Source organism: Amyelois transitella, chromosome 18 (genome assembly GCF_032362555.1).
Source record: "Amyelois transitella isolate CPQ chromosome 18, ilAmyTran1.1, whole genome shotgun sequence".
Taxonomy (NCBI): Eukaryota; Metazoa; Arthropoda; class Insecta; order Lepidoptera; family Pyralidae; genus Amyelois; species Amyelois transitella.
Window position 1 is genome coordinate 5,718,987 of NC_083521.1, and position 13,540 is coordinate 5,732,526.

The following is a 13,540-nucleotide window of genomic DNA, read 5'->3' on the forward strand; positions in this document are numbered from 1 at the left end:
TTACGCTTTAAAAAGAGACGATCGGCAAGTAGGTACCTATTTTTAGGTGCCGAATTTAAAAGTAATAGCAAGTTATCACTTTAAAATTCCGCAGTCATACCTACATTAAATATTTTTTAAGTAGATATGCGTAGAGTTACTCGTAAATTAATCGCCTCTTTTTAAAACACGATATTTATTACATTCTTGCATTACATACATTGTTTGATTACTTATGTTAGACCAGGGTTTACCAAACTATACTTTGTACAAAGCGACATCTTTGGGAATCTTTGTTCTAGACCTTTTTTTCAATGTTACTTTGGTACTTGGTATTGTTATACTTAGCTTAAGTTAGTGGGTGAATATCATGTGGCCATGCCGGTATGGTTGTTTATCATGTCATCTGTCGTGTCGTTGTAGAGGGCTGTGGGCGAGGAGTCTGGGAGCGTCAGGTCGGGCTCCGACACATCATTCGGGGTACCACTTGTGTTGGCGAAATCTTCGTGGACCTCAGCCGTAAGCGGCATCGTGTCGACCTCGTTCACTGTGATATTGCTTCCTCCTGCAACGGCAAAAAGGACACATTTAGTTATTTTTTCAGCACATTACATCCCACTGTTGGGTAAAGGTGTTCACCGTTTCCTTTCGTAACTTTCCACCCAGGGTTTACTAAAAATCGCCTACTAAATCGGGAGTTCGATTAAGTTTAAATATAAAAAAAACATTTTGAAAACACGCTGACGACATGTAATTTTCTACAGCGTGTAACAAACGTAAACGGTATTTATTTATACAGGATGTCTATTAATAACGTTTCAGTTGGAATCGGGTCAATCACGATTGCAAATAATTTAAAACTTATCATGTTTAAAAATATCTGCTCAAGTCATAGAAATTATACGAGTAGGTAACTACTCTTTAATACTCATAGGTATGGCTCTGTGGTTAAGGGCCAGTAACCGCCAAGAACCTATGAATGTATAATGTAAGTAATTGCGTTTTTGGTAAATTTGTTGTTGGTAAAATTGAGCGTATCGATGGAAATCACATTTGTGTTTAGATATATAAGTTGTGGCAACATCTCTACGCTTCAAGTCATAACAGTCAATCACGCGACGCTATCAGCCAATAATAGCGTAGAATCTTCGCTATATATAATCGCGCCAGTAAAGATTTCACGAATTGGATCATAATACAACCTCCGAGACATCATCGTCGGAGCCGCGGTTCCCCAGGCATTGGCGGCGGTCGAGCCATATTCATCGCTCCCGCTACAAAGTTATTTCCAGTAGTTTCGTGTAGTATAGAATAAGTAGTTTTTTTTCGTAAATAAGGGTTTTATATTGGTAGTAGGTACTTACCAAAAGACAAGACAGAAAAAATTAGAACTGTGTACAAAACATCTAATTAAGTACTTATTGTTAATCTATACTAATATTATAAAGCTGAAGAATTTGTTTGTTTGAACGCGCTAATCTCAGGAACTACCTACTAGTTGAAAAATTATTTTTGTGTTAAATAGACCATTTATCGAGAAAGGCTTTGAGCTATGTATATACTAACATCACGCTGCAACTATTAGGAGCGAAGAAATAATGGAGAATGTGAAAAAAATCAGGGAACTATTCCACGCGGACGAAGTCGCGGGCTCAGCTGTATTGTACCGGGCGGTACACAACGCTAGTTTACAAAAGCTCCATAGCCTTTCTCTATTTCGGGCGTTCCGGTTGAAATCGTTGAGTGATTTATATCTTATAAACATGATCAGAGCAGAGAGCGAATGCTGAGCTATATTTAGATTTACTGCAGGAGCTTGCATATAACAGGTATAAAAGAGAAGTCTCAAGTGTTACGGCCTGGGTCTGCTTACTCTTTGACGCGATATAATTTGCCCCCGATTTGTAAAGTGTTTGACGCTAAAATCTAGAAACTCATGAGCTAACTCCAAATTGAATAGAGAAAATTAGCAAAGGAAAAATTAAGTTATTAGATCACTATGGGATTCATTGGTTATTTCGCACATAGATATCTAGTATCAGTAAGAACATTCATCAGGATATGCGCTCAATATTAGGAGTCATGGAGTAGAGTAACTAAACAAAAGTTGAAGTGGAGATGTATGATGTGGTGATGTCATTGAGTCGTTGGGTATTTTTTGTTACCATCACGAGTTAAAACGTGTAATTCTGTCTCTCCTGATAGATTCTGCGTATTATAGTGATAATAATGATATGTACAGGGCTAAATATGATAGTGAATACATACATGCATACATATTATCACGTCTATATTTCTCGCGGGATAGAAAGAGCCAAAAGTCCACGCTCAGCCGCTGATGGGCTAGCAATCTGTCACTGTTTGTGATAGGTTGCTTGCCCATCGCCTAAAAGAAGAAACCCAAGTGTATAAAACTGTAACTTAGTCGCTTTTTACGACATCCACGGGACGAGATAGAGTGGTCCCTTTGTTTTTTTGCCGGGGACCGCACGGCACGAAAATGAATTGTTTTTGTTATTAAACAAAGCAATGAAGGAATCAACGAAATGACGTGATCGCGGAAACCACTCGTCGTAAACTCTCTAAATTTAGTAGATACGTTCCTGCTTATTGCATTCTGTAGTTGTGATGCACTTTGGTACATGTTATGTGCAATGCCACTTTTAATGCATTTCAGTACGATATCTGATTACAAAAAGTGTTCCCTAACCAAGTTAACTATAATAAAGTATTATAGAATTTACCAAGTGAATATTTCTATTTTATTTCGATTATTGATATTCAGGCATAGGCGTTGTATGTAGGGTACCTAGGACTAGGACTAGCTGTATGTCCTCATAACACCGGTTATAAAAACAAATGCATAAACCATGTTTAAATTTATTGAAAGTTTTTAATGAGTAGCGTTAGGTCGGCAATCGTACGCTTTATCTAAAAATAAGCCTAAAAGTCATCCGTGTTACTTTGTACTGTTCCCTGAATGAACATGAAAGACACCTCGTTTACATATCGTCTTCATTTTATGTGTTTACTAGGTATATAACGCGCGTTTCTACCAGCACCATTAAAAAATCATAAAAAATTTATGTGGATCGCTGCTGAAATAACGGTGGACGGAACACTTAGATTTATCATAAATCGATCATAAAATAAAGAAAAGCGGACGGCGATAAAAGAGCTGACACCCAATTTAAATCGGTACTTAAAGTCTATTGTAACTGCTTTGCAGAAATCATGGAAAATCAATTAAACTTCTTACTTTCAATTAAATTGCTAGGTTAAGAAAACCCCAAGCTAGTTAGAATAGAATAGATTTATTTTCAAAATTGGATACAAGGTATCACTTATTGACGTCACATAAATCTAATTATAACTACTACCGCTTCACAAGGGCGTGTCTAGAAGAAGCGGCGGAACAAACTACTCTGCAGTATTTTCATCGGACGTCAATTTTCAAATATAGATCTCTTAAATCTAAATCGTGGACGAATGCACATTGTCTACATTAAAAAACATGAATGAATGTAGAACTAATTATGTCAATACGAATATTTCGTCAAATAAAATAAAGATAAAATAAAATATGTACATACTGTACAAATTATGTCAACACCATGTCAAAAATGCACAAGCATTTAAGAGGCCATTATGTCAAGCTCGGGCCACACATGTTTATCATTAATATAATCCTTCTCCTAATCCTCCTTTATAATTAATATTTCCTACAAAGCTCGTCTTTAATATACTTTTTGAATTTTTTATCATTAATTTCAAGAACACTTTTTGGTAATTTATTATAAAATCTTATACAATTAATCAGAAATGATTTCCCTACCTTAGCCAGCCAATGTTTATCAAGGAACACGGAAAGATGAGATACCTTCTCACTCGTAAAAAATAATATTTTGGAGAGAGTGAGGTTCTATAAGGTTACTGTAGTAAGTAATACTCCGCTTCAGAAGGTTAGAACAGAATGCTTAATTTACAAATTTGGACAAAATCGTATTTATACAAAACTATTTATAAAGGAAAAGGCAAGGACGAATCAGAAATACTGAATTATAACCAATGATAAAGAAATAACTTGGTCCTTGAGTGAGAAAATCAGATAAGCAGGCAAGTACGTCGAGGAGCTACTGCCGTCAGCAGTCAGCCGTCTGACCTCTGCGAACTCGACCTAGTTTGGATAGAGAATATGTTTAGTCAATTTTTTATTGCACCAAACATAGGTAGATACATATTTAGTAGCCTGATATGTACGGTTCCTCCCACGGTTTTCTTTGACCGTAACAGTTGGGGTTAAGAGTCACGTAATGTAATTAGTATTTAAACTAACGTAGATATGTCGTCGATAAAGAAGCTATGAAAAGAGATTTTATGGTTTGTTTTTGGTTTGTGTATACAGCAGGTCATGTTTCTCTGCAGGCGATTGTACATGGATGAAGTTCGGGTTCCTCTCGTTTTCGACGCTCTTTTGTAAAGGACAACTGAGTATCCCAAAAAAAAGCAACTGTGCGTAATGGAATCGATAAGTTTTATGCAGAAATATGAAGTTAGAAAGATAATCTGATCCCAGGTAGAATTCATGTTAAAGTTATCTATGTGTTTACCGGGGTAATAAATGATTTATTTGCAATGATATTTTAAAGGTGGGTTTGACTGTACTTGCATTAGCAATAAATAGAGGTTGTGCTACCACTAGAACTGATAGGTACCTATATACCTATCTTTATTAAATTTTCAAAAGTATAATTAGCAGCCAACAAGTAAAATATATTGATTTTTTCAAATTTCCAATAGAAATAGCCATAATCAACTGACCCAAGTTTTGAAGGAAGTAGAATTTTAATGACCAAATAAACTCTAGTCTAATACACGTATGTTACTCGTAGGTAAAAAAAAAATGTAAAAAAGTGCTTTTATTTGCTTTTGTAATCAAGCAAACACCAGTAAAGTTTATAAGAGAAAATGCCGGATATTTATACAATTAAAGTTCTTTCTTGTTAGAAGTAATATGTTAGATAGTAAGGGAAAGCAGGAATTATTGTGAAGAGGAAAGGACTGCAAACTGCATTCCGTTGACGTCACTGTATTAGTCCATATTTACAGTTGTTAGTTCAAACAGTTAGCAGAGCAAGTTCAACTAGGGAAGCGTGTTGGTCGTGTGACCTACCAGTGTGGGACAAAAAGCATGTGGGCATTGGTGTGGTGCTGGTTTGCTGGTCTACAGTGTGAGACACCTTGCGCTGCGCGTAGTGCGCGTCCTTGGGCTCCCAGAAGAAGACGTAGTACAGAGAGAGCATGATCGCAGCCAGCGACACGCAGAACACGTATATGATGACCGTGAGGACTCGCACGCTCTTCTTGTCGCGCTTCCTCTCGTAGAGCGCATCCATCACCACCTCGTGGCCGCCAGCCGTGCCCAGCCGCACCGAGCCCGCGCACGACCGCATGCTACCCGACGCGCACGACTTGCCAGACATCGCTGCCGTAGCTCGCAATCTGAATGCACCTTCACACCGGCTCGCAGCCGAATCCAGGTAAGTGGGACACACTTATTGATATGGCCCAGTTCGGGCGATGCGCCGCGGGCGAGTCGCGGTGCCGGGTCACGCCGCCCGTGTCTGCTGCTTGACACCTCCTGATGCGGACTGCTGCTTCATTATAATCGACGCCGCTCCTAACTTCATTTGTTTATCCTTTAATTTCACGCCCGGTATGTGGAAATCTATTCCAGCTCCTCTGACGCAGCCATACGATCGCGATTCGTCTGTCATGAATCTGCCCCAGAATTTTCATTGTTACAGTTTACGGGGCGTTTACGTTCTCATCAAAGCAACATATTATTATAACTTTTAAATTTTTCCAAACGAGATGAAATATCACTATATATGACGAGATACACAATGAATTCACATGCACAAGTACCGGGTGATAAATAACACGAATAACGGTTGAGCCGGGGGGATGGTCGCGCCGTTCGCTGACGGGTGTTATTTGCGTCGAGGGAGGTCAAGTATAACAATACACAAACAAAGTTAATTCAGAAGAGGGAGACTCGTTATTATGACAGCGCACGGGAGCGGCGACAGGCAGCCGCGGCGACGTGGAGGCGCGCGCCGCCGCCACCCGCCAAACCGCGCTCAAATCAATATTGCAAATACTATTGCTAAATCACCAACATTTTTTTTCCTAACTAGAACAAAAACCAAGAAATCAGACCACCTCCAACTTCTTTATTATTTGTTTCTCGTTAATAGTGTTTGATCACGGTACATACCTATAACTATTGAATATTCCGGCGTAATAATTCCCCACCGTATGGGCTCTGTCGTATATGGGTACAATAAAAAGCCATTATTATAACTGAATAAAGAATCCATTATGCAAATACAAGTCATGGCCTGCCTACGAAGTTACAAAATAATTGGGAGCACATAAACAAATGCCAGTAGCAATTTAAATTTATCTGTTAACTATGGATTAGTTTTTAAACTTTTGCATGTAGATACTCTGTTTCATACAAAAGTTTAAAAACTTATGAATTTATTTCCAGCACTTTAGAATAGAACATATATTTCTCATGGATGTCGAAAAAGGCGACTAAGATTATAAACTTGGGATTCCTGTAGAAGGCGATGCGCTAGCAGCCTATCACTATATTTGAAACTCAATTCTATCATAAAGCCATACAGTTGAACTTCGCTTTTCAAACTTTTCGAGACTGTTAGCTCTGTCTTCTTCGCAGGGCATATAGACGTGTATGATTTCACCCTTGGAAAGACCAGATAAAAATAATGTAACCTTTAGTCGTGGCAGACAGACTGGAATCGCTTCGTGTAATAAACTGACTCACTTTTTTTTTATTTATTTATTTATTACACAATATTCATGATGGACTTAAAACAATATTCCGCAAAACTGTTTTCACAGTTTGACTGCGGTCAGTCACATTTAAAGTTACTAATTTAACACAATAAATAAAACTACATATATATCTTTAACGTGTAGGTAACAATTTAGTTTTAAGCTTACATAGGTACTTCTATAGAACTTGAGAAGTAATTTTTTTAGAGTTTTTTTTAGAGTTTTTTAAATTAATGCGTTGGTCCCACATATAGATCTAATGTCTGCGGGCAAACTGTTCAGTAAGTAGGGCAAGCGTTTCCTTAATCCAGGATCATGGTCAAAAGGCACTCTCCTCTGCCGACCCTAACGCCACAAAGAAGAAGAAGGTCATTTATATAGGCAGATATTAAATGTTATAGTATGGACAGATAAAGTACTTAATTTATACTTATTAAATTACTACCTGTTGCCCGCGACTTCGTCCGCGTAAATTTCGAGTTGAATCTACAATAATGTGAAATTAAAGTACCTAGACTAACAAACCAAAAATCTCTTTACGTGAGATTTACGCATGTTATGTGCGGCAAAACCGGATATTTTCAAACTGATTTTCACTTATATTTATATGTTATACTTAGGTATAATGCTGTCGTACATTGATAAATGATTTTGAATTTTAAATTTCGTAACTTATTTGCAGACACACTCTATTAATTTTTTTTTAGTGAACCGATTTTGATGAAACAAACTTTAAATGTTTGAGTTGAAACAAAGCAATTGGTGTTTTAAGTAAATCGGTTCAGTACTTTCGGAGATAAGCGTGATCATACATACGGACGGACAGACAGACAAAAAATTCAAAAAATAAATTTTTGCTTTCTATTATTTATTCTAAGTGTCCCTCTATCCATTTCAGACAAAAATACTAAATGTGCAGACAAAATATTTTTACTGTTTTATTATATGTATAGATTATTAATTACTAGCTGTTGCCCTCGACTTAGTCCGTCCGTGAAATAAAAAAATATCTTGTATTTGTAGGGGCTCGTACTTGGACCGCCAACTTAACAGTCTCACGCGCCAACCATGGAGGCCGCTACGGTGGTGTCGAAATTAAAGAAGACTAAAAACTATTCAATATGTAGCTTTCCTTGCCCCGTATTACGGTTTCGTAGTAGAGTCGTAGCGCATCGTAGCCGATCATACTCGTAGAGGTTGCGTTCATTGTCTACTTGTTATTTTGTACCTATTGATCTGGGGGCACGGTAGTGCCCCCGCCAATACGAGCCAAGCGAAGCGCAAGGGCACTACCTACCTATTTTTATTATGTATCCTTTATATTGAATGTCAAAGACTCCTCCGTACTAGGTTCCACTGAAAATCAGCGCATTGTGTAACCTCGTCATACACATGCATATGTTCAGTGGAAACCCTTTTGGTCGCATCATGTATTTTTTTTTTGTTTCTATGTTTATGAACAATGTAATGTTACCTTTTGCGCCAAATAAAGATTTTTCTTTCTTTATTTACATTTAAATATTTTTCAAAGTATTTTGTTCACTATGGGCTCAGTTATATAAAATCACTAGCTGTGCCCGCGACTTCTTCCGCGTGGAATACTTATTTTGGGAATTATTTTTTTCAAAGGAATTACATATTTTAAAGTACTTCTGCGTAAATTATATTTTGGTTTTATTTTCATTTGGCAGAAGAACATTTGATTCCTATGTGTTTAAATGTTTGCCCCTTTGATTTATACATTGTAACGGAGAAAGATAGTCGAATGGGAAATTGAATTATTTTAAAATTAAAAGGTAAATCATATGGAATCATTGGGATGCGATGTACCTATAAGCACTGTTTGACCAACTGCTGGACCAGTCAAAACGATTGCATTGATTACGTTATTGTGAAGAAATTTGATTATCTACATTAAACTAAAAAAAGCACAAAAATATTATCCTTACCAAAAGTATTAGTAATATTATACACGACGATATGATATCGCAAAAATAAATGAGCTCGCAAGCAACACCTCTCCTTTCAGCGTCATGTTTTGCGGCGCGGGTGAATTTTATATCGGTGTTATTTTAAAATATCTTCTAAGAGGTTTCCAGCACCAATACAAAAAAGAATAGGACCACTCCATCTCTTTTCCATGGATGTCGTAAAAGGTGAATAAGGGATAGGCTTACAAACTTGGGATTCTTAAAGAAAAAGTTGATTTTTTTATCGATTTATTTTTGAGAAAATTAATAAAATCCAAATAGTGTTGCTGCTAGCTTCAATTTATGAACCGAGTTTTTTTATCTTTCGAAAGTAACATTCGCAAGCGTAAATATAACCTCTTATGTCAATGTTTTTTATTTTTGCTTTCAAGTTTTTACTGAGATGATTATAATAACGTACCTAGGTAACAAAAATTTAAAATGAAGTAACAATTGCATACAAAACACATGCTGTCACACATAGGTAATGTCAGTTTAATTTTTTTTTTAAAGAAATTTACAGATGACATTTTGTCGTTACTTCCTTTTAAAATAACCCATATTTAAAACATTAAATTTAATATGTTAACCTATTAAATTTAATGTTTGAAATTACACACATAGTAAATTTTACATTAGGGACTGGTTTTGTGGTATAGCGTATGCTCTTGACCCCGCGGTTATGTGGCCAACTCTGACGAGATTACGTAGTTGGTGATATTGTACGCTCGACATAAACTTTAGCTAATGCATCTTCAAAAATATCTAGCCGATTACGCCTTCAACGAGGCAGTTTATGTTCAGTTTGGTCACAATTGAATTAGGCCGCTAATTGGATTACAGGAAACCCCTCGAGCCAAATTTGTGTACTTACGATCACTAGCTGTCCAAAAATAAAACCAGCGTTGTATTTTTTTAACTACCTATGTAGGTAACTATTGTGGACGGATTGGCATAGATAAATAATTTACCCACTGTGAAAAAACTGTGACTTTGAAAAAAGAAAAACTCTCTGCCTGTTTTTTAGATCCTGTAGATAAAGTATAGAAATGTTATAGGTTGAATTAAAGTAGTATTAAAAAAACGCATTTCCATACCTATGCATATAGAATATTTCTTTTTCATATGTGTAAATATTGCAACCCTGCCAAAAGGGCACAGGACAGTTATAATGAAAACTAATGAATTATGGAAGGTAACTGGTTAGTCACACATTCATACAACAAACACTCGCCCATTTTAATCCATTGTACATTTGTTATTGTACGGCTCTACTGGTTTATTGAACCATTAATTAAATGAGGTAGGTTATGTGCTAAGTATCTGGGTAATATCTTGCTATTCAACAGCCGCAGGAAGGCAGGTCTTGGAGATATGGTTTAAATTACCAATGTACTTAGGTATACCCTACATCAGAGAGTCCTTTGTTGATGATTGAATGAATTTAATTTAGTATACATACATGTTTATATATTTACTTTATATATATATGTACGTTTATGATTGTTAAGTCTTAAGCATCATACTCGTATATTAACTGTTGTTCACCCTTGCCTCAATTTTTATGTGATCCTCTTATTGTCAAGTTGGCTGGAAGAGATCCCACTTAGGGATAAGCCCGACTTTGTACTGTACTGTTTTATAATTGTAATGTACTCCTTTAGTGAACAATAAAGCATTTACTTACTTACTTAATATTATAAATATACCTACATTACATCAAAATATCTAAAACAGCAATATTTTTATAAAATCAATTGTTAAAAAAAATAAAAATTAGTAGGTTTATTAAGTACTTGCTTACTGAAATAAAGAGAAACAATCTTGATGAGTTTTTTATTGAGAAATTAATACATATAATAATTAACTTAAATCCAGTTATAGTCATCAGATCATGAAACAAACAACATCTGTGTTATAATGAATTACTTTTACTAAATAAATCATATTTTATTTTAGAAATGTATTTTTGAACAAAAATCTTACCTATCAATAAAGTTTGTTTACCTTTATATCTATGTAATTTATTAAAAAACGGACTCTATGTAAGTACTTACCTATAATTTACCCAGTGATACTAAACTACACATAAAGTTTTGACACGCCTGAAAAAGGGGGTTTGTTTTGTTATCCATAGGATTTTCTTTTCTAACACTTGACACTGCTGCCGCAAACAATGTGACTCCGCAAACAATAGCCTGGACAAAAGCCGGATGACAATCTTGTCTGCATTTTAATTGGTCTATTTAGGTTGCGGCTTCCACAATTTTATCTCAATTTCTTTTACATAATTATTGACAAATTATTTTGTATAGGCTATTTTTTTGGGTCGCGATTAAGGTCGAATCCTTTTGTAGATAGTATAATAAATATGATTTGTGACCAGTTTAGGTACCTAATAATTTATACGAATGTGGCGGTTAGTATTATGATGTCAAATTCAAATTTTGAGCCACTTAATAATCTTGAATTTGCCGCAATTTATCTATTCTATATCTTATAGATTAGAAATTTTGTGTAACTGAGAAACGGCCAATATCTATTTTTCATACCCCTTAGTGATAAAGGTTGTCCACCCTCAACATTTTTTAAAGTAGAAATTACTTAAAAAATATTTATATGGCATAACAACGTTTGCCAGGATAGCTAGTATAATATAATTATATTGAAAAGGACGTTGAGTCTCCCACTTCCTAAGGGTGAAGAAGGGCGGGAATTCGACAAGGAACCGACTCCAAGGCCGTGAAAATAAAACATCTAGAAATATACATATAATAACAGTCGTTTGGTGACCAAGGATCATTGTAACATGATCAAAACGTCGATAAAATAAAGGTACCTACGTTACGTGCTCGTTTAATATCTGTATTATGTACCAAGAACAAACTGTAGAGAGTACCTACTTTAAACCGATAATTTAAATAGATAAATCAAAAAACAGTATACAGGGAACATGACCAGGGTAAAGACGAAGTCTCCGTCTTCCGGTCTACGAGTATTCAATCGTTAAAAATACCTTTGATCATATATCTTATCCCATTAATTAGGACACTACTCACTAATTTTCGCCAGGTTAATCTGTCCTGGGTTATCACATCGATAACCTGTATGATATTCTTATGAGTAGAACAAAAAATACGAAATGCGTTCCTGCAGGTTTGCGAAAAATGTGCCGTTTGGAAACGAAATAATCGGCTGATTAGATGGATCCGAAGAAAATTGGAGAAACCGTTTTTCAGGAGTGAGATAGTTGGTAAACTGAAGAAAAAAATCAAATTCTAACTTACTATGATAAAAAGGTGGAGAAGTGCCGTACGCGTATTCATTGAGATCACCGCGGCGTGCGCTGAACTCCTCAGTGTCGTTAGCCAGCGGCAGCTTCGGCGACTTCCACACGCAGATGTAGTACACCGACAGAAGGATGGCTGCCAGCGACACCGATAGCAGGTACGCCAGCACCGTCAGCACCCGTACCACCTTGCTCACAGACTTCTGTTCGTAAATCTCGCGGATCGGAGCGCCCATCTCCTCCGACACGCTCTCCTCCTCCGTCTGACCGCACACAGACATGCTCTCGACTCTCACCTACATGTTTATTTTATTAACCCCGAGTTACTAGACTAGACCACTTTTTAGTTAAAAAAATAAATAGAATGATAGATAATGGCAGCGAATGGCGCGTGTGGTATTCGCGGATGAGTAGCGCGAGTGCGGCGAGCGAGTGGCCACGTCTCCCGCGATCCGCGCGGCCGCGAGCGTGGCCGATCAACTGAACGCCGCTGAGACGATTTACGAATGTAAACTTCTAAACCATACGAAAGATGCCACGAGGATAGAGCTGCTTCCAAAAATCTTTTATATTGCGGAAATACTGAAATAGATGAGTTACCGCGATACGATGAAATGAACATCTACTTACCAATACGAGTATTTCGCAAGCGATATTCAATCGATTGATCATTATCTACCATTACATAGATACCGCTTGATTTCTATACCTACTTCTAAAAATGAGTAGCTTTTATCGGCGGGTTTTAGCATATCTATTAGCCAATAGGGATCATATTCAAGCACTGTCAACGGCAGTTTTACATTACGCCCGGGCTCCCAGTTCCGGCTGCAAGTGACGGTGCCTTATTATAAAAATAGGTAAAAGATAAAATTGATTAGCAATTTGATGTATTAAGTAGAGACCGAATTGACGGGGTTCCGGCCACGGCGGCCGCTGGGAGTTCATCCATTAGCCATAATTGGATCGCCATGCGATATATAGAGCACTTGTTGTATGTCCCGGCTGCAATCAATCATACTTGTGGATGAGCGCCCTGTTACAACGTCCCTCGGGCAGCGAACTCCCTATATCTACTTATTTAATGTTACCATTATATGTATATTTAATATCTATACCCTTACTTTCATGTAGCACATTCACACAATTAGTGCGGATTTTTAGTTCATTCGTTGGCCATAATTGGATCGGCGTGCGCGATATAAAGCACTTATTGTATGTCCAAGGTGCAATCAATCATGCTTGTAGATGAGCGCCATGTGACGACAACGTCCACTGCCAGCCTATATAAACGTTATCGTTTTATAATTCCACTAGAAGAGGTATGCCCGGTTCCTCACGCGTTATTTATGAAAATCCCGACAATTTCCATCAAAGTGGAAAATCGGTAAATCCTCTCTTGGTGCTGTCTAGCTAGACCACAAAAGGGAACATT

The 13,540-nt window shown here is 36.9% G+C and overlaps 1 protein-coding gene across 2 annotated transcripts; it reads right to left on the reverse strand.

Annotated features, from left to right (window-relative positions):
• Positions 1–13: 13 nt before the first annotated feature.
• Positions 14–13,434, reverse strand: LOC106129416 (uncharacterized). Of its 2 annotated transcripts, none has more exons than XM_060949042.1 (2): positions 12,104–13,434; positions 14–544 (listed from the first exon to the last, which is right to left on the reverse strand). In XM_060949042.1, exons 1-2 carry the CDS (start codon positions 12,384–12,386, stop codon positions 348–350), a joined length of 480 nt encoding a protein of 159 aa, XP_060805025.1. In that variant the 5' UTR covers positions 12,387–13,434; the 3' UTR covers positions 14–347. The 2 variants fall into 2 exon arrangements, with proteins under 2 accessions (XP_060805025.1, XP_013183430.1); XM_013327976.2 differs by lacking the exon at positions 12,104–13,434 and adding an exon at positions 5,153–5,859.
• Between the last annotated feature and the right edge of the window lie 106 nt (positions 13,435–13,540).

Coding starts and splice junctions, on each gene's coding strand:
- LOC106129416 (XM_013327976.2), bottom strand. CDS start 5,462: ATGTCTGGCAAGTCGTGCGCGTCGGGTAGCATGCGGTCGTGCGCGGGC. Junction 545..5,152: donor ATGCTTTTTGTCCCACACTG/GTAGGTCACACG, acceptor TTGCCGTTGCAG/GAGGAAGCAATATCACAGTG.